Raw genomic sequence first — 19,111 nt, 5'->3', positions numbered from 1 at the left:
GCTTCAGCTGCGGTCATACTTACAAGCGGCTTTGTAAATATAATTAAGAAATCCTAATAATTCTTTAAATATTTGTTTTAGGCAATAATAAGACTCTTAATTTAATTAACACAATGCTGCGAATGCTCCAGAAACGAACCAGCCTTATAAAACTATTGGTACCCGGTCCCCGGCTTCATCAAACTATTGCGCAAACAGCGATAAAGGTGAACCATCATAGTGATTACATGTATTATGAATAAAATATTATTTATTAATACCCATATATACGCTGTAGGAAATCCCAGTGATAAAACCCATAAGTATTCCAAAGAGCGACAAAACCGTGGGAAGATGGTTCCTGGGAGTCAGCGGCATGGTCTTTGTGGCCGTTGGCTTAGGTGGGTAGCTTATCTCTTATCAAAATAGTGGATCCCTACTAAAATATATCCTTTTCAGGCGGCGTAACCCGATTGACAGAGTCCGGACTTTCCATGGTGACCTGGAAGCTGACGGGCGAACGGATGCCCAGGACCCAGGAGGAATGGGTGAAGGAGTTCACACTGTATCAGCAGTATCCGGAGTACAAGCTGTGGGTATTCCTCAAGTCCCTACAAACCCATAAACTAAAGCTTTCTCTATACCCTTAGAAAGAACGTTAACATGACAGTGGAAGAGTTCAAGTTCATATTCATGATGGAGTACATGCACAGGATGTGGGGACGTGCCATTGGCGGATTCTTCCTTCTGCCCGCCATTTACTTCTGGAGAAAGGGATACTTCTGTGCGAAAACCAAGAAGAGCGTACTCCTGCTAGGCACTCTAATCGGACTGCAGGGTCTGATGGGTTGGTATATGGTCAAGTCCGGACTGGAGGACCGGTTCCAGGATCCCAACGATGTGCCGCGAGTCTCACAGTACAGATTGGCCTCCCATCTGGCAGCTGCCTTTATCCTGTATTCACTCTCCTTGTCGCGGGCGCTATCCCTGCTGATTCCGACGAACACGTTCGTGATCCAAGCCAAAAAAGCATTTAACATTAAAGGCCTGACACACCTCACAAAGGCAATGGTCCTGCTGACTGCTATTTCCGGAGCTTTTGTGGCCGGACTGGACGCAGGGCTGGTGTACAACTCTTTCCCGAAGATGGGTGACAGTTGGATTCCCGACGACATGTGGCAATTTGAGCCGATTCAGAAGAACATAACAGAGAATCCGACGACAGTGCAGTTCAATCACCGCATCCTGGGCATCAGCACGGTAACCCTGACCACAGCTCTGTGGCTGGTGACCAGGAGGATGAAGTTGCCCAAGCGGGCAAACTGGGCCATCAACGCTGTGGTGGCCATGGCCTGGACACAGGCGACTCTGGGAGTAACCACCTTGCTCAACTACGTGCCTGTGCCTTTAGCGACTGCCCATCAATCTGGATCGCTGATTCTCCTGAGTTTCGCTCTATGGCTATCACACGAGGTTCGACTGTTAAAGTATCTGCCAAAGTAAAGGGGCAAATAAATAATCGTTTGTTAAAACTGATTGCTTGTTTATTTAAAATTAAAGTAAATGCTCCGTCCTCTTCTTTCAAAACACTGCTTATCAAAAGTTAACTACCTTGCCTCGGTAAAAACGTAACGATGAGTGGTGCAAAAGTAATAGCAACAACCTTTTATTCATTCCTATTCAATATTCATTTTCACACTGTTTTTATCCTCCTGCAACTCCTTGTATTCAACATTCTTTGCGTTTAAGCAGGCACCTACTCCCTTAACGTTCTCCGAAGACTTGGTGGTCTGGTTTGAGTGGGAAACGTGATTGTACACCGCCAGAGCCTGGGCCACGAAGCCATTGACATCTCCAGGATTCGATGGCAAGATCATGGTGTTATTCGTCTTGGCCAGCTTCTTAAAAGCTCCAATGTATTGCTCGGCCAGCGTGAGGGAAGCAGCATTCTGTCCATCCTGAAAAATACAACAAGGAAAGATAACCATTTAACAAATTTAGTAACCAATTATTTTTTTAGCTGATAATAAATATAATTCTAATGAAAACAAAGGTACGTCGCAATTTTGCTCTCATCGTATGGTTGAATACAAGCTGGTCAAAGAGTTCGAATTGTTGCGCTTTTGCTGTTTGGTGAACACTGTCCAGAAGCGGAGCGTCTCGTCTGCGCCGCCAGTGACAATGGACTCGTTGTCCGGGCTCACGGACAGGTGAAGAACGCGTTGGGTGTGCCCTGTCAGCCTTGCCACTTGCTTCAGCGAGGGATAACGCCACACAGTGACCTGTGGCTGCGCCAGTCCGTGTGTGGTTACTATTTCCAGGGAATCCCTTGCCCAGGCCAAGTTGCTGATCTGAGCGCCGGTGTCTATGCACTGCACCTGTTTGCCAGTAAGCACGTTCCAGAAGCGCAAGCATCGATCGGCAGACCCACCGCCACTGGCCAGAAGACCGGATTTATGCGGCGACCAGCCAAGCGCCTTCACCACTGCCGTGTGCTCGTTGAAGGCGTATACGGGCTCTGGCCAATCGTCCGTCCACACCAACAGGCGGTTGTCGCTGCCCCCGCTGGCCAAGTAGCGATGGGTGGGAGACCACTGGAGGCCGCACACCTCGAGTCTGTGTCCGCGCAGACAGCGGGTTATGTGCGTCGGTGGATTGCGGACATCACGCTGCAGAATGGTGCGGTCACGGGAGCCACTGGCCAATCTGTTGCCACGCCATGCTAGCGCAGTTACCCGCGCCTTGTGCCCGTCCAGTCGGTTGTTCTCCTTCCGCCGCTCGATATCCCAGATGGTTACGTAGCCTAATTGCGTTCCAATGGCCACCTGACGGCCATCACCGTGCCAGCTAACTGCTGTGACCAGGTTGTCCTCTCGATTGAAGTCACATAGTCTTGTCACCTGTCCGCTGACGGCACTCCACAAGTAAACCGAACAGCCCAGGCCCACGGCCAAAGTGTTCTCCGATGACCAGTCAATGAGGTTTAGGTAGAAATCATCCTGCAGGTCCGGTGCATCGAGAATCTTGTACGGACGTCGCGGCAGTCGGCGTACCGGTCTCTTCGAGATGCTAAGCAGCCGTTGGCTGCTCTCACTTACGTTTGCAAATGGAGTTCGCAGCGGTGGCGAACCATTGCCATTGGCAAATCTGTAGAGGCGATTGTTCTCCCGCACCTTGAAGTCACCTGTCTGGGCATGAACCTGTGCGGTTTGCTTGCAGTTTTCCAGGGAAGAGATCTGATCGTCCAGAAACTCGTTGCGCAGCAGACAAGTGTACGCGGAATTCTCACACAATTCGCTGGAGTCTCCTGGAGCGAGGGCAAAGTTTCGAGCCCACTGATTGCCAGCCCGTGTGGGAATGCAGCGCAGATCCAGCTGCTCCTTCTTGCCACCTGTGAGTCCCCGAAGTAAACGATGTTCGTACTCCGGTTGAAACATCTCCGAATTCGAATATGTTTTGTTTTCTTGGTTGTGTGAGGCTTGTCAAGGTGAGCACTGATCACAAAGAATTTAAGCGGCAATGCCTAGCTTTCTACTTGCCCGGATTTAAAAGTGAAGTTGCCCTGGGAAATACTCACCAAATGGGACAGCGATTTGGCGATGGCCAGCAAACTACGTGCTCTGGCATCCGCCACAGCTATTATGGCAGCCGCCTCGCCACTGGCCTTGTTAATGTGCTCCTGGCGCTCGGCCTCTGTGGAAGAAGGAATCTTGAGTACTGAATACATTTCGGAAGGGTGCCATGTCGCTTACCGGAGGCTAGGATTCTGGACTTCCGCTTGCCCTCGGCTATATTGATTTCTGCCTCGCGAACACCCTCTGATTCCAGGATAGCCGCTCGTTTCCGCCGCTCAGCCTCCACCTGCATTTGCATCGCCTCGTGGACCCTAGTAGGCAGCTAAATTGGGGATTATTCGTAGGGATCTCCATTGAGGAATCAACACCGCAACTCACTCTAATATCACGGATCTCGTAACGCAAACAGGCGATGCCCCACGCCTCGCTGGCCTTGTTGATCGAGTCCACGATGCTGACGTTCAACGACTCCCTTTCGCGGAAGACCTTGTCCATGGACATCTTGCCCAGCTCCGATCTCATCGTCGTCTGGGCCAGTTGCGTTATGGCGAACTCCGGGTCCTCCACGCCGTACGAAGCTTTATGGTGATATAACAGATATAAGTGATGTGCAGATGCAGATATGGATTCGGGACCTACCTTTATATGGATCTATGATACGCAAGTAGAGCACTCCGTCGATGCTCAAGGTCACGTTGTCGGAGGTAATAGCGCTCTGCTTCGGCACATCAATGGCGATTTCCTTCAGGCTCTGCACATATTTGATTTTGTCCGCCACCGGAACCAGAATGTTCAGGCCGGGGTCCAGAATCCTATGAAACCGGCCCATGCGCTCGACTACCCAGGCCTTGGAAACGGAGTTACGGATTGGAGTAAGCCGGTTTCGGATAATCTGATCTATCAATAAAACCTACCTCTTGCTGAGGCACAAACATAACACACATGTTTATCGGGGTTGAGGCCTTTCCCCTCCGAGATTGTGACGGAATCCATGAGCCGGCGAGCAAGAAATCTTGCTGCAAGTAGGAATATTTACGGGAAGTTATTATAGATTGTGGTGTTTGACGATTTCGGCACAAACCTGGAATAAGCTGGGAACAATTCTTTTGTTCAAAAGAAATCTCGACATTTCGCAATATGTGTGCCGATTTACCATAAAATACTAAGAAGAAAACATTATGATAATCCGGAAACAGGGTGTTTCATATCGCATGAAAATCGATTAATTTTTCGTATGGGGTATCTCAAATTTGTAAATTTTTAAATACTTTTTAAATCAAATATTTGATTTGATTTATTTTCTGTGTTAAAAGAACTATTGCCGAAGAAAGTGACAGTAAGCAAAGAGCAAACATTTAGAATTTATTCGATTTCGTTCCCATTAATTTTTTTTCAATGTCTAAATTTGTTTCGGTTAAATCCTAAACAAAATTGAGAAAGCTTGGAGTACTTTCAACTACAGTTTGTAAACAATCGTATTATCATCAGATATTTTATTTGACTTGAAGCCTAGTACTCAGATCGACAAAGAGTTTCACTAGTCGAATAATCGTATTCTTTGTACTGTGACCGAAATTTTCATTGCTTATATTTTTTATGATTTTTTGAAATTGACAATGTCAGAAAAAAATTTATGAAAATTTCTAAACATTTTCAAAAAATCACAAACAAATATAAGCAAAACGGTTTTTGAAAAATTTCTTTTTGCATTTACTATTAGTGTTGTCCGAAGAAACTTTAAGCAACAAAAAATTTGAATTTTACAAGATGAGGAAAAAAGTTTTAAAAGTTGATTTTCACAAAAATTTGGTATTTTTAATAAGTACTGATTGGGTTAAGATAAGACATTGTTAAGACATTGCATCATTCAAACGTAATTTAAATGACTTCTTCATTAACGTCAAAATGTAGATGAAGTATGTTTAAATTATGAGTACTTTTAACTTATGTTTTCTGTAAGTACTTTTGAGCACCCCTGTATAAATAGTAAGAGATAACCCACATCAGAGCACCCGCCTAGGGCAATGATCTCTCCCTTTTGGAGACATGTACTAGGAGGTGGTGCTCTGCAACAAGCACACACCACAATGCGGGTGCAGGTGCAGTGCAATGAAGCTCGTGAAGGATCCACAGGCAATGGACGGAATCATGAACCATATGGAGGTGGAGAAGGAGAACATAGTAGGAGTGGTCCTCAAAGAAGTTTCGGGAGTCGTAAGCCACATCTTGCAAAAGAAGGAACAAAGAGTTCCAAAACTTCGAGGAGTTGGACCGCGACGAACGGGTAATGGTACTCAAATTAAATAACTAACATACAAATAACAAATATTTACAGAAAATATGCCAATATTTGCAAATATGAAAGAACTTCGCTGCACCACTCCTACTTTTCTGGGCGAGTGCAGCAGGTCCCCTTGTCCCTCTCTGAGATATTCGGTATATTACCTTTAAAAAACACGCCAGTAAGTATGAAAGAAAATAGGTTTATTTAAAACATGTAAAACATTACGCTCACCACAAGACTAAATCTCATGGGAGCTCCACGTTTGCGCAAATTGTGGGATGCTTAGCCACAACCATATAGACTCTGCGAACTCTAGCGACCCCAACTAGGCCTGTCACCTATTCACAAAAACAATTAAAGCTAATTAGTTTTTCTTTAAACTCCCAAAGTGTATACTATGAAGTTTTAATAAAGCGAAATACATCTAAAATCTCTGACCTCATACTAAGCCTAGTCTTTTTTTTCATAAGTTCGGGCCAAATTATAATAAAAAAAAAGCTTTGTGCTCTTCTCTGATAATTTGTAAAGATCTAGTTAAGTAGCCAGATTTGAAAATCTGCTGGCAAAATAAATAAATAAATCTTGCAACCTTCCTTTCCAGCTTTCAGCTCTAAAGTTTCCGACACCCATAGCCGTTTGAAATATAATGTGGTCTGAATTTATCGACTTTGCTAGTAGCGGACATTTGGTCAAAAAATACTAAAAAAGGAATAATCAGGAAACAGGGTGTTCCATATCGCCTGGTAATCGATTAACTTTTCGTATGGGGTATCTTAAATGACTGAGTTTTGAAATACTTTTTAAATCGAGAAAATTTATTTTATATGTCTTTTTCTGTTTTAAGAATTATTGCTGGGGGAAGTAACAGCAATTCGGAAGCAAACAAATAGTATTTATTCGATTTAATTCCCATTAACTTATTTTTAATGTCTAAATCCGGTTTGGTTAAACTTTTAGTTTATTCAGGCCTATTTCGAAGTTAAAATGAAATCCTATTCAAAACGGTGGAAATTTTTACCTTATTTTTCAAAAATCTTATTGAAAAATTTTGCTGAAGTTACATCCGATACCCTTTTTATTTTATTAAGTGAAAACAAAAAATAGATAATTTATAATCATAATAGGAATTACTATACATAATTTCAAATAATGTATTCCTTAACTACTCCTTAAAAGTATTTTTTTAGACTTTTAGAAAGTTTTAAGAAATAACATGTATTTTTCGTTTCTCACATTTTCCCCAGCTTCATTATGAAATCCAAGACACTTTCCAGATAAATTAAATTCGTGGTTAACTCAATTAACCGTCAAAGGACACAGAACGGCACCCAGCTCTTGTATAAATGAAAATTAAATCTAATAATTCGAACATATGTTTGAGTGCGCGTATGTTTGCTCAAATCTTGACACCACTTTGGTCTGTTTGTAGGAGTATTTACCATTAGTTGCTAGAAATATGGTGCAAGTGACGCATTAAGAGCATAAAGGAAACCGCACTAACCGACTAAACGAACCAGACCAACAGTATCAACCACTAAGCCGTTAATAACGGGTGCGTTCCTGTGGGTCTTTTAGCTGTCGTTAGTTATCTGCATCATAAATTTGCCATCACCCTGTTTAAGTCAGAGGATGTTTGGGCCAAATCGGGTATAAAACGAACCGCGTCGGAATAAAGAGCACAGTCTTCTTCAAAACCCTGCCGAGTATTGTTTTCCAAGTGCACCAGTCCATAGGTCAACGATTGGAAATATGAATCTTTACATTGTCCTTGTGGTGGTATCGGTGTTCCTAAACTTTATCCACGCAGCGCCGAGTGTGGTATGTACAAATAAGTGTTTGAAGTGTTTTCGAAAGTATTTGGAAAAACCAACGTGAGCTACAAAATTACAACTTATGACCTTTTAGGATTTTCCCAATGACGAATTGATGGATGGAAAATATTTATGTGAAGGTAACAAGCGTTTAATGACCCATTGTGAATGTTTATGTCTAATGTCTATTTAAGTTTTAAAAATATCTTTAAAAAAGCAAACTGCATATTAGTAAACAAAAAGTATATATTATTATATTTCAGAGTTTGGCTTGTACATAAGCTATTAATTCCTAATTTCTTATTATTTTGACCAGATATTTCCGCGTTAAAACAATTTTGTAACGGAAACGAAAGCTTACGACAAACAGGATTTTCAAACGACGACTTATCAACAACATCGCCATTATTTAACGAGTTTTACAAAGTCTTCTTAAGAAATGTGAATCTTTATTTGTCCAAAAACAAAAATCTCGAAGCCTTACAAGAGAGGTTATCGCGAACAGTTTCAAAACGTGGTTTAGACAGCATTGGTGGAGGACACTTGATAAAGAGGACTGAAAGTAGACGGCTACTTAGCGACTAAGAACTTCTGTAAATATATACCACACCATTGACTTTGACCAAATCGAGTACCGAAATGAAACTGAAATGTAAATAAAAAGCTTGGGCTTTATTTTATATGTGCATATAAAATGATGTAGCTACTAATTGTTAATAAATTATTGCATTTGTAAAAGAGTTTTATTTTCACCCTTGTATTTAGAAAACCCTGTTTTGAAGTCGCCACAGGAAAGTGTCTTGTAAATAGTTTATATGTAATCGAAAACCATTTTAACTAACGATTTTACTTACCCTTTATTACTAATTCACACTTCATCCTTTAAAAGCCGGTTTAAAGAAGTACGATGGACCTTTCATAGTTAGGTGAGTTACCCAGATACACTATCAAATAACAGATACACGTGAACTCTCATCGTCTAACAAAGTTATCAAAAATTAAAGATTAAACGGCTGCTATCAGGTCTTATCCGAATGTTATCGGAAAAAGTGCTGTATATAACAGTATGTAAATATGCAGATAACAGGTCCACAAAATATATGGACGTAAAAGTTAAAGTACCTATTTACCCACAAAAGACACTGATACTTATTATAATGAATCCTTTAACACGTTTATCTCTATCCCACAGATTGATTTCCGCTGCAAATGGACAAACCGTCGTGTGCTACGAGTGCAGCCAGTCGGATTTCAAGGCGAAGTACACCGCAAAACCCTGCGGAGATCGGTTTTCGGCAGGAAAGATAGGGTCAGGCCACCACAGAGACATGGTGCCCTACCTGGTGAGGATGGATCCCATGTACAAGGACACTTGGAGCAGTAAGCTCAAAAGGAACTTCGATGAAATCGACAAGGCCTCCGCCAGCTTCAGTATTCTCAACCAACTGGTCTAGTGATATTCTCTCAAGCCATTTTAAATGCTCACGGATATGGATACCGATCGAAACGCGATTATACTCTTAAAATGCTTCATGTCAAGGGATTATAGAAAATAAACAATGTGCATCCTCATAACTAGTATGATTAAAACAAGCGTGTCTGTTATTAACATGTTTATTTATTATTCTTTAATGTTGAGTTTTGTGAAAGGTCATACCAGATCTAAATGCAGCGAATTTTTTTTTTAATCAAGGGACTATTTAAATACAAATTACATTTGATAATTATATTTAAAACAGTAAGTCATTAATATTTTTATTTACTTGCATTACGGCGATGGGGATAACCTATAACAATTCATATTGACGAAGGTGCATCCTTTGAATAATGTCTCTGCAATCATTAAACACACGTTTAATGTTTTCTGTGTCAACGGCGCATGTGAAATGTGGATAGCAGTAGTGTTTACCGTCTCCGCTAGCGGTAGATATACGCTAATGGAACATAGAATTGAGAGTTTTGATGAAATTTTCGATTGGTTAAAGGTTATAAACCTACCAGAAACTCGTCTCGTATGAAATATTTTGCTCGTATTACTTCTGGGTCGTCATTGGATTCCATTATTGCGTCACCTGTGTCGACAGCACATTTGAAATTAGACAAAAACATATTATCCATTAAATTTCTTAAGTTAATTTAGGTACGAGTTTCAATTTTGAACGTAATTTTTAGATCAAGGTAGAGTATTTGTCACATCTTTCAATTGAGAAACAATTCGTTGTCTTTGTCAGTTTGTTAACAATTCATTTAATTGCCCAATTAATCCGTGACTTGATGGTAGACATGATGCTTCCTTCCCTGCTTTATAGTCTTGCCGAAATTAATGAAAAGAAAGCCTTTGCCTTGAATTTTATGGTGGGGATAGATGTGTTCTACTATTTTACTTACTTGGCGTTTGGTATTTGTTAAACTCGGAGAAATATTCCGACAATTTACTTTTTCCAGCCTTAATTTTCTCTGCTAACAAATCTTGCTTATTTAAAAATAGTATAATAGAAATCGTGCGAAGCCATCTATAAGAAAGTGGGTGTTAGTTTCGTGGCAATCAGATTGCGAATGCGCTCTCACCTGTTGTTCCAAATACTCTTGAACAAATCCAAAGATTCTCGAAGTCGATTTTGGGTGGGATCTTCACGCAAAACCATGTTATAACTTGAGCACGCAGTTACGAATATAATAGCAGTTACATCATTGAAACATTGAATCCATTTCCTACGCTCGTCCCGCTGTCCTCCGACATCAAACATGCTGCACACGTACATTTGCAAAGGTTATTTCCGAATTATTCTGTACAACATCTTTTTACTCACTGAAAGTTTACTTTGTCCACTTGAAATCTTGTTTCAAATATTCCAGAAGTCAAAACACGGCACCGAAGAATATCCTGCTCATTAGGGGTATAGTTTGGATTCTTGATTGTGCTTACTCGGTCCAGGAAGCTTTAATGTGAAATAGTAATTGTACATATGAGTAAATGTTTTGTGTTAAGGGTAATATTCCTTCAACAAGCTTAAGTAGCAAAAATATTGTTGGGGTATATTTTATAGGAAAGCCTAAGGGCAGGGACTTGTAATGGATATATTGCTAATTAGCTTAGACTCAAATGTGTTGTTGACAAATATTGTAATTCAGGATTGAACCAAATCCAAACTGAGTCGAATTCTATGAATTCTATTCAAATTATCTAAAGTTGGTTCCTAAACATATATGTAAATGTTGCACTTTAGTTAGATATCATTTTGGTGTAGTCTTAAAAAGTTCGATTTTAAAATATTTTTTTTTTGTTTATGGTTTTTTTTTCAAAATTGGATAATATTCATTTATCAATACAATACAATAAAATAAAAACCTCATACACCAACTTGACAAAAACCCCAAAAAAAATATACATATGAACCGAAAATGAACGAACGCTTTGGTCTCCGGGATAAAAAATATTATGTGTAGGGGTTTTCTTGTGGTATTCCATGATATACATAGTTATAATGCCCACACTTCTACAAAGCATTTACACATGTGGATTAATTTCATTAAGCAGTTTGACTTTTTAGAATTATAAGTTGCATACTTCCAATCCAACGAATATTTTTAATCTTCAGAAATTGATGCACTTCCACGAAAAACACACAGTAAAGCTATCAGAATAATTGGCATGCACTTTCAGGATTAATAGATAAATTATTTTTCATTCGCAAATTGCTACAAAAACAAATTGTTCGGCCACATCGATTATTACTATGTAAAACAGAGACAATACTTACTATTTCGCACAATCGATTAATTGATACTCATTCGACCTCTCATAGGTTTGAAGAACACCCTTGTCTTTCCATAGTTCTTCTGTATGTTCATAAAATTCAGGAGGATAATTAAAGTCCGGACCTGTAACGAGAATAAGGTTAGTGCTAAAGATCTTGCATAAACCAGATCAATTGACTTACTAGATGCATAATCCTGAATGTATTCCACTCTGGGTTCATTTTCTTTCTTTTCTAAAGCTACAGGTGGATTAAGTGTGCTCATGGCTCCTGTAATAGTCTGCAAGAAATATTTAGTTACAATGGGGTTTTCTAATATGAATTTAATCAGAGTGGACTAAAGTAGGACTCACCAAGATAGCGTCTCGAATATTCTTTTTAATATCATCAATTTTCTGTTTCTTCTCCGAGTCAGAAAATCCGTCGACATGCAATATTCGCATTTGCTTGACTATAGTTGATTTGCCGGACTCGCCCGCCCCCAGGAGGAGCAGCCTGTGTGTGGCCCTGTAGAGCTGTTTGTCCTTCTGCAACTGTCTAGATATTGCATCGCTCCGGCGCTTCTGGCTTTTCGAGTCCTCCGAGTTAACATCCGACTGCTTGGAGGTGGGTGACCCAAAGCAACCCATCGCAGCCCACGGGGTCCACCAACACGTCGCTCGGTTTTCCTGGTTCGCGTCGGGTGACTCGGCACCCCTTGTGCTTTCTCCGTTCTGCTCCAGTATAGCTGAGTTCCTCGGATCAATACACAATGTCCTTATGTGCACTTCGGGTCGCCGATCTCAGTGACACCACCGTTGGCTCAGCGCTTCAGCAGATCTCTGTAGCAGGCTGGAATGGCAAAGAAAGAAGATTGTTCTTTGATTAATACATATAATAAAACTCGAGCTAAGGCGATTTTGAGTCATAGAATACATATCCCACTAAAAACTTTTTCAACTGATAGAGGCCAGAGGCTTCGAGTTAGTTATGCCACCAAAACAAATTACGATTTTTAAAAACACTTCATAGAGTACAGTGTTTTGATGTAGAATATCTCTTATATGGAACAATAAACTATTCAGGAATTAAATCAGACAGCAATTCAAATAAATCAACACTTCTTGTTTACATAAAATCGTAAATATCATCTGCAGGTGGCAGGTGTGTATTCGTGCTCCAAGGGATTTGTGAACCTACATCAGTACCCCTATATCATGTATGTCGCCCCATAATAGGCGCCTAAGCCAAGGCGACATTTGTGACATTGCCGCCCACGAAAGTCCCCTGAGTCACTAATATTTCGAGTCCGAAAACAACGCTGGCTCTATTATCGAAAACCGAAATCAAAATAAAAATCAAAAATTACTCCACGCAAAACGCCCGTACATTCGACATTCTCGTCGGGCGATTGGAATTCATCACATTCATATTCACATCCACATCCACATCTATATCGGCGTAGTGTAACAGGTGAAGAAGAGGGCGGGTGGAATTTTCGCGCATACTGAGGTGCAGGTACGCATGTATATAGAGATACCAACATAATTCCATCTGCAGTTAAAACTCGGATGGGAGAAAATTACATATATTCAGTGGCGAAAATTTGATTAACTTTTGCTCGAATATGAATTATATGCACAAAAATGTATAGGCACGCGTAAAAGTATTTAATCTATTAATTATTGCCGACCGACGAGAGGCGAAGGAAGATACATACTATATGGCCAGGGCAGAACCTAACGGACATATAGCCGTAGATAGGAGATATGCAGATTTTAATGTAAATATATGTACATAAATTCATCGGAATCGGGATCTAAGCGGGCACGGGCACATATATATCTCACAGATATGAGTACACACCGTTGTGTATCTACTCGTATATACGTGCGTATGTATTTAGATATATACACAAGTTCTCGGTTCGCATGTGTGAATGGATGTACATAAATAAATGTATGTACATATATCAATACGTATGTGCTCCGTGCCTCCGAATCCGAATATTTGCCATTTCTTTGACACTTTGGGTTAGGAAACTATATTATACTTATACCATCACGAATCGAATCCGATGGGATAGTATTTTGAATATTCATGCGCGAACGATTTTTCACTGATTTCAGGTTTAAGGACGTAGGACGCAGGACGCAGGACGTAGGACGTCAGGAAGTCGAACTCGAATCGAATGGATAAATGGACATGGAATCCCCGAACCAAATCACATCTTTGCGCGATTCCAATTACGTATATGAACGCGACTTATTCCCTATGTTTGACAATGGTTATTGTTTACCGTGAAATTACCGAACATTTTTATTCATGGGAGCAACTTCTAAAACTATAGGTGCACGATTCTGTTGGGGAGCGACTTTCGGGTGCTGAAAAACGGCTATTTCTATCGCACTTGACGCGCCAGCCACCGTTTTCTAGTTTCCCAAAATTCTTTATCTTTGCGTGGTTGCAATTCATCAATTTGTTACTTAAAAATTACTTTTAATACCAGTACTAACTCACTTTTTATATATTTTTTATTTTATGTATCAACCTAGGGATGCAACAAAGTAGATACTTTTATCGATACTTTTTCCTGACTATCGGATAGTGAGGGCGCAAGTGTAGATAGATATACTATTTACTAGGGGAAATACGTTAGTTTATAATAATGGTATACTTGCTCTCACTTTTATAAAATCTATGATAATACTTGTAATCAATTACTCTTATTACATAGATAATTATATGACTTAAAAAACACAACCGATACTTTACATGAACAGACCTTTTCTACAGGTTCTTTTATAGATTTTTACATGGGCGTGTAACAAACCTTTTAGAAGTTGCTCTGATAAGGGCTAAAATATCTTTATCTAGCAAAACGGCAACATCTATGTAATACAATAATTTATTTTCACTGTCCCTTAATTTATTTTCCGATAAAAAGTTTCTTTTTTAAGTATAGTTTTTATTAAAGTATAAAATCATTTGTTTTTTAAACAATGTTTGTATTCATCCTCCACCTGCGAGCGGAACCCGAGGAGCGTCTACTTAAGATAGGTCTTAATCAAATTCTCCAGCTTAACAGTATCCACGGCAAACTTCCTGATTCCCTCGGAAAGCTTGTCAGTGGCCATGGCATCCTCGTTTAACAGCCAACGGAACTTGCTCTCGTCCACGGCGATCTTCTCAATGTCCTGCAGCTTGGCATTGCTCTCGGACAAGTAGGTGACCACCGACTCGGTCTCGTTCTCCAGTTCCTTCAGCAGAGAAGGACTAATGGTGAGCAAATCGCAGCCAGCCAGGGCCTTGATCTCGCCCACATTACGGAACGAAGCACCCATAACCAGGGTCTTGTAGCCGAACTTCTTGTAGTAGTTGTAGATGTTGGTCACAGAGATCACACCCGGGTCCTTGAGGGCCTCGAACTTCTTGGTCTCCGTGTTGGCCACATACCAGTCCAGGATCCTGCCCACGAACGGCGAGATCAGGGTCACGCCGGCCTCGGCGCAGGCCACTGCCTGGGCGAACGAGAAGAGGAGCGTCAGGTTGCAGTGCACGCCGTGCTCGTTCTCCAGGATCTCGGCCGCCTTGATGCCCTCCCAGGTGGAGGCCAGCTTGATCAGGATTCGCTCCTTGCCAATGCCCAGGGATTTGTACAGGTCGATCAGCTTCAGGGCCTTCTCCACGCTCTTCTTGGTGTCGAAGGAGAGACGGGCGTCGATTTCGGTGGAAACCCGGCCGGGGACAACCTTCAGGATTTCCGTGCCGAACAGCACGCAAAGGTAGTCCATTGCCTCGGCCACTTGCTCACTCACGGAGCTGGAAATGTGTATATTTAAGCATTGGTTTGTGGAATACCCACATAGGACCTTACCCCTTCTTGCCCTTCGCGTAGGCCACAGCCTTCTGCACCAGCGGTTGGTACCGCTCCATGGTCGAGGCTGACAAAATGAGAGAAGGATTGGTCGTGGCATCTGTGGGCTTGTAGATGTTGATGGCTGCAAGTAAAAAACACAGTATTTGCATAAATACAGGGACTAACACCCAAGTTACATTGCGAATTCTAGAAAGACCGAATAACCTGTTGAACGACTTTCATTTTTCAATCGCCTGACCGAAAATATCTTTGAACTTTTTCGATGCCTGAGCAGGTTTGGCACTCTATTCCGAAACCTTATCACTGACACACTATAGCGGTCACATTTCTAACACACGTAAGCACCTAAGGTCAAACTAAAGTCAGCTTGGTTTTACTTTTCACTTTTATTTGATCTTCACTGCAGCAGATAAGACAATCTGCTATCGAGATGCCTCCAATGGGTCATCGTTTATGTTTGTCTTTCGACTCCAATATATGTATCCAAGCGATATGACTCTTTGGACTCGGACTGTACGTAGTAAAAATGAATGTTCCTGAGCTCAGATCCACAAAAATACCAACATCATACGTAGGTACTTCCAGACTCAAGACTCCCAGATTGGGAAAGCTTTAGTTTACTTTGAAACCGGGCACTGATTTGAAACCGATGATAGCTGTCTGTATAAGGTTTCCATATTTACCTTCAAAGTCGCCGGTGTCAGCCACAATGGTGGTGATTTTCTTAAGTTCCTGTAAGACCGACATTTTCTGCTTTTTCAACGTGCGATCACTTCCCATGTCCCAACTTCAATGCAATAAGACCGCTATTGGAGCGGCAATTTATACCGTTCGGCTCAGAAAATATACTAACACCTAACTTCGGTTTAAAAATGGGCGTTAGGGGGACTCTTTATACTTAAGAACTACAATCCTTTTGACAAAGTATTAATATATTTAAAGAAATTAAGTCCCACAGGTCAATTGGCAGTTTTAAAAATTAAATTATAATACTTTTTTTTAAATATAATTTTTTGGAGACGTCTCTGAAAACCTAATATGCCTAACCTTGCCTTAAAAATGATTTTTCGGGGGATAAAAATGAGTAAGCTTAAAAAAAGACGGCATAGTTATCTTATGAATTTGTATCTTGCGGTTTTTAATTTGTATCTTATTTATGTTACCACTGTAGTCGTTGCTACTTCACCGAATGCCATCTCTAGGAACTATCGATACTTTCGATCGGATTCCTCAATCAAAACATATGTTTGTTCGCACACACGTGTGTTTAAAAGATACTCGGGACGGGACCAAACAATACAATTCAAAATGAAGCAAAAACACTCCAAAAACAGGGGAAAGCCCTACAAGAAACCCACCCCCGCCCGCCGTAATGAGAGGTTCTCGAAAAACTATAGTTTCATCCAGAGGAGCAAGCAAATGGAGGAGTCGCATCGCAGGGAAAGGATTCCGACAGCCCCTAAACAAGAATACGAGCCCGTGGCGGATCTTCTGCCAGAGATTCAGGACGACGTGGATGAGGCTGGGTTCTACGAACAGCTAGTGACTGGTTTTAATCACATACCCGCAAGTACTTTCCTCAGCAAATAGATACAAGTTCTTTTCTGTATTAACAACAAATTATCCTTTCAGGTCAGATTCTTAGCTCAACTGCGGATGACGAAGACCCAATTGTTCCAGTAGCCAAAAAGATTAAGCCCAAAAAGAAAATTCATGCTGAAAATGTAGCCGCCGACTTGGAAACACACAACTCCTTTTCAAAACGCTTTGATTTTGAGCTGTCCACAGACAATATCAACGATTTGATTGCCAAAAAAGATGTGAAAACCATAAAGAGCAATTGGTCGGCGTTGGGAAATGTACGATTTGAGATTCCACGAGTGTCTGACTTTTTCAAGGAGCCCGATTGCAGTGAACCCAAGGATATTGTTAGTTTCGGGGACCTCCAAAAGTTGGAGGTTAAACAATCCATTTGTGGAAACGCCAAGCTTCCACTCAGCGCCCTCCAGTCCCAACTGTTCTACATTGCCAATAATTATCAGGACCTTTACTATCCCCACCGAACACACAGTAATGCTGAGGACATCCGATATGTATATTGTCTGCACGCCCTGAACCACATGCTCAAAGTCAGATCCCTGATTTTGCGAAACAACGAAAAGGTTTCGGCTCTGGCCAAGTCCCAAAAAATGTCGCCCAACGAAATCTCCATACCAGAGAGTTTTAGAGACCAAGGCTTGAAGCGGATGAAGGTGGTTTTCATAGTGCCCTTCAGGGAATCGGCACTTAAGATTGTAAATATAATAGGGGATCTGCTCTTCGGCAGTCAGGATGGTAAGTTAATCCTAGACAGCAATTGAACCATGTTACAGGGTTTTGATATTTACAGAACAAGCCAGGAAAACTTCAATTGCAAACTACGAACGCTTTCTGGGAGATTACTCTGGAAATACGATATATTTCCCAAAAACCAATCCCAAGCCGGTGGACTATGAGCAGACCTTCAGTGGCAACACAGATGACAACTTCAAGCTGGGGATTCGTTTCACAAAGAAAACCATGTCGCTTTTCTCCGACATGAACTCATCAGACATACTGATCGCCTCTCCCTTGGGACTAAGAATGTTGGTTACTGACAAGGATAATGATTTTGACTTTTTGAACTCGATTGAACTGCTTATAATTGACCAAGCCGAGCTGTTCCTGGCGCAGAATTGGGAGAACCTTCTGCACTCTCTGGACCACCTTCATTTGCAACCGCAGAATCTGCCCGATACGAATTGCCAGAGGGTTCGAACTTGGTGTCTGAGTGGGGCGACAAGTTTCTACCGCCAAACCCTGTTGTTCTCATCCCACGAGCTCCCCGAATTCCGGGCAGTGCTCAACAGTAAGTGCAGCAACTACCAGGGAAAGGTACGAGTCGCAAATCTGGTCGAGCATGGAGACATCCGCCATGTACTGACACCCATTGAGCAAGTTTTTCGCCGAATCAGTTGCTCCAATGTGGAGTCAACCTTCGACGATCGATTCCAGTACTTCGTCAAACATATTATGCCCCAGTTCAGTAAGCCCGGGTTCTCGCATTGCATGCTCTACGTGCCCAGCTACTTTGACTACGTACGGATACGAAATCATTTCAAAACCGAAATGGTCAGTTTTGTGCAGATAAATGAGTATACAAAGAAAGAAAAAATTTCCCGGGCGAGAGATATATTCTTCCACAGCGGAGCATCTGTTCTACTGTACTCGGAAAGAGCACACTTCTTCCGGCGCACCCGAATTAAGGGCATCCGGAATTTGATTATGTACCAGCCACCCAACTTTCCACACTTCTATTCCGAAATGATCAATTTGATGCTTGAGTCCAATCAAAACCCGCGTGATGGATTCGGAGAGGCAATGTCCGTCAATATCCTGTACACAAAATACGATCTGCTAAGTTTAAGTAACATTGTGGGTAGCGAAAACGCTGTTAAATTGACCTCGGGGAAAAAAGATTCATACCTATTTTCTACCAAAACATAAATGCCTTCAAGAGCAGACTAAGAAAAATGTAAATATATAATTTTGAATTAAAATATACCATTATTTTAAACAAAGTAAAAAGTAATATATGTGATAGTTTTTTAGTTCTCGGGCTATTTTTGTGCTAAAAGGCTTTTGTGACGTAAAGATTTCAAGAGGAACTGGTAGGTGATTGATCTGATGTTAAGGGTAGCAAACTGCTTATATCTAGTTTATCTCTTCTCTTTGTCATTACGCAATGCTAAATATGAAAAAATGAGTAATTAGCAAATAGTTGTGTAATAAAAGGCGGCAATTACAGGTGAATTCTGTTTTTTAAA

The 19,111-nt window shown here is 41.2% G+C and overlaps 7 protein-coding genes across 10 annotated transcripts; 3 read left to right on the top strand and 4 right to left on the bottom strand.

Annotated features, from left to right (window-relative positions):
• LOC119551125 (cytochrome c oxidase assembly protein COX15 homolog) lies at positions 1 to 1,515 on the top strand. The gene is made up of 4 exons (XM_037860308.1): positions 1 to 206; positions 278 to 380; positions 439 to 571; positions 630 to 1,515. The coding sequence occupies exons 1-4, from the start codon at positions 114 to 116 to the stop codon at positions 1,480 to 1,482; spliced, it is 1,182 nt and encodes a 393-aa protein (XP_037716236.1). The 5' UTR covers positions 1 to 113; the 3' UTR covers positions 1,483 to 1,515.
• Positions 1,516 to 1,616: 101 nt separating this feature from the next.
• On the bottom strand, positions 1,617 to 4,791 carry LOC119551126 (stomatin-like protein 2, mitochondrial). The gene is made up of 7 exons (XM_037860309.1): positions 4,636 to 4,791; positions 4,469 to 4,570; positions 4,194 to 4,401; positions 3,933 to 4,132; positions 3,732 to 3,876; positions 3,557 to 3,672; positions 1,617 to 1,937 (listed from the first exon to the last, which is right to left on the bottom strand). Exons 1-7 carry the CDS (start codon positions 4,708 to 4,710, stop codon positions 1,656 to 1,658), a joined length of 1,128 nt encoding a protein of 375 aa, XP_037716237.1. The 5' UTR covers positions 4,711 to 4,791; the 3' UTR covers positions 1,617 to 1,655.
• LOC119551124 (fizzy-related protein homolog) lies at positions 1,989 to 3,528 on the bottom strand. The gene has a single exon (XM_037860307.1). The coding sequence runs from the start codon at positions 3,414 to 3,416 to the stop codon at positions 2,052 to 2,054; it is 1,365 nt and encodes a 454-aa protein (XP_037716235.1). The 5' UTR covers positions 3,417 to 3,528; the 3' UTR covers positions 1,989 to 2,051.
• A 2,686-nt stretch (positions 4,792 to 7,477) lies between the features above and the next one.
• Positions 7,478 to 9,239, top strand: LOC119550195. Of its 2 annotated transcripts, XM_037858739.1 has the most exons (4): positions 7,503 to 7,656; positions 7,744 to 7,789; positions 8,539 to 8,575; positions 8,842 to 9,239. In XM_037858739.1, the coding sequence occupies exons 1-4, from the start codon at positions 7,588 to 7,590 to the stop codon at positions 9,101 to 9,103; spliced, it is 414 nt and encodes a 137-aa protein (XP_037714667.1). In that variant the 5' UTR covers positions 7,503 to 7,587; the 3' UTR covers positions 9,104 to 9,239. The 2 variants fall into 2 exon arrangements, with proteins under 2 accessions (XP_037714668.1, XP_037714667.1); XM_037858740.1 differs by lacking the exons at positions 8,539 to 8,575; positions 8,842 to 9,239 and adding an exon at positions 7,966 to 8,349 and having other exon boundaries at positions 7,478 to 7,656.
• Positions 9,240 to 9,325: 86 nt separating this feature from the next.
• LOC119550193 (G protein alpha s subunit) lies at positions 9,326 to 13,990 on the bottom strand. Of its 3 annotated transcripts, none has more exons than XM_037858736.1 (9): positions 13,907 to 13,990; positions 11,761 to 12,238; positions 11,591 to 11,687; positions 11,411 to 11,531; positions 10,460 to 10,588; positions 10,218 to 10,397; positions 10,038 to 10,162; positions 9,648 to 9,730; positions 9,326 to 9,583 (listed from the first exon to the last, which is right to left on the bottom strand). In XM_037858736.1, the coding sequence occupies exons 2-9, from the start codon at positions 12,034 to 12,036 to the stop codon at positions 9,437 to 9,439; spliced, it is 1,158 nt and encodes a 385-aa protein (XP_037714664.1). In that variant the 5' UTR covers positions 12,037 to 12,238; positions 13,907 to 13,990; the 3' UTR covers positions 9,326 to 9,436. The 3 variants fall into 3 exon arrangements, with proteins under 3 accessions (XP_037714664.1, XP_037714663.1, XP_037714665.1); XM_037858735.1 differs by lacking the exon at positions 13,907 to 13,990 and adding an exon at positions 13,697 to 13,864; XM_037858737.1 differs by lacking the exon at positions 13,907 to 13,990 and adding an exon at positions 13,697 to 13,861 and having other exon boundaries at positions 9,648 to 9,721.
• Positions 13,991 to 14,373: 383 nt separating this feature from the next.
• On the bottom strand, positions 14,374 to 16,095 carry LOC119550194 (probable transaldolase). The gene is made up of 3 exons (XM_037858738.1): positions 15,950 to 16,095; positions 15,264 to 15,387; positions 14,374 to 15,208 (listed from the first exon to the last, which is right to left on the bottom strand). Exons 1-3 carry the CDS (start codon positions 16,044 to 16,046, stop codon positions 14,434 to 14,436), a joined length of 996 nt encoding a protein of 331 aa, XP_037714666.1. The 5' UTR covers positions 16,047 to 16,095; the 3' UTR covers positions 14,374 to 14,433.
• Positions 16,096 to 16,506: 411 nt separating this feature from the next.
• LOC119551589 (digestive organ expansion factor homolog) lies at positions 16,507 to 18,872 on the top strand. The gene is made up of 3 exons (XM_037860990.1): positions 16,507 to 16,836; positions 16,899 to 17,600; positions 17,656 to 18,872. The coding sequence occupies exons 1-3, from the start codon at positions 16,575 to 16,577 to the stop codon at positions 18,789 to 18,791; spliced, it is 2,100 nt and encodes a 699-aa protein (XP_037716918.1). The 5' UTR covers positions 16,507 to 16,574; the 3' UTR covers positions 18,792 to 18,872.
• The last annotated feature ends 239 nt before the right edge of the window (positions 18,873 to 19,111 follow it).

The sequence above is a fragment of the Drosophila subpulchrella genome, chromosome 2R (genome assembly GCF_014743375.2).
Source record: "Drosophila subpulchrella strain 33 F10 #4 breed RU33 chromosome 2R, RU_Dsub_v1.1 Primary Assembly, whole genome shotgun sequence".
Classification (NCBI taxonomy): Eukaryota; Metazoa; Arthropoda; class Insecta; order Diptera; family Drosophilidae; genus Drosophila; species Drosophila subpulchrella.
The sequence above is the reverse complement of the archived record's forward strand: the minus strand, read 5'-3'. Positions and strand labels throughout refer to the sequence as shown.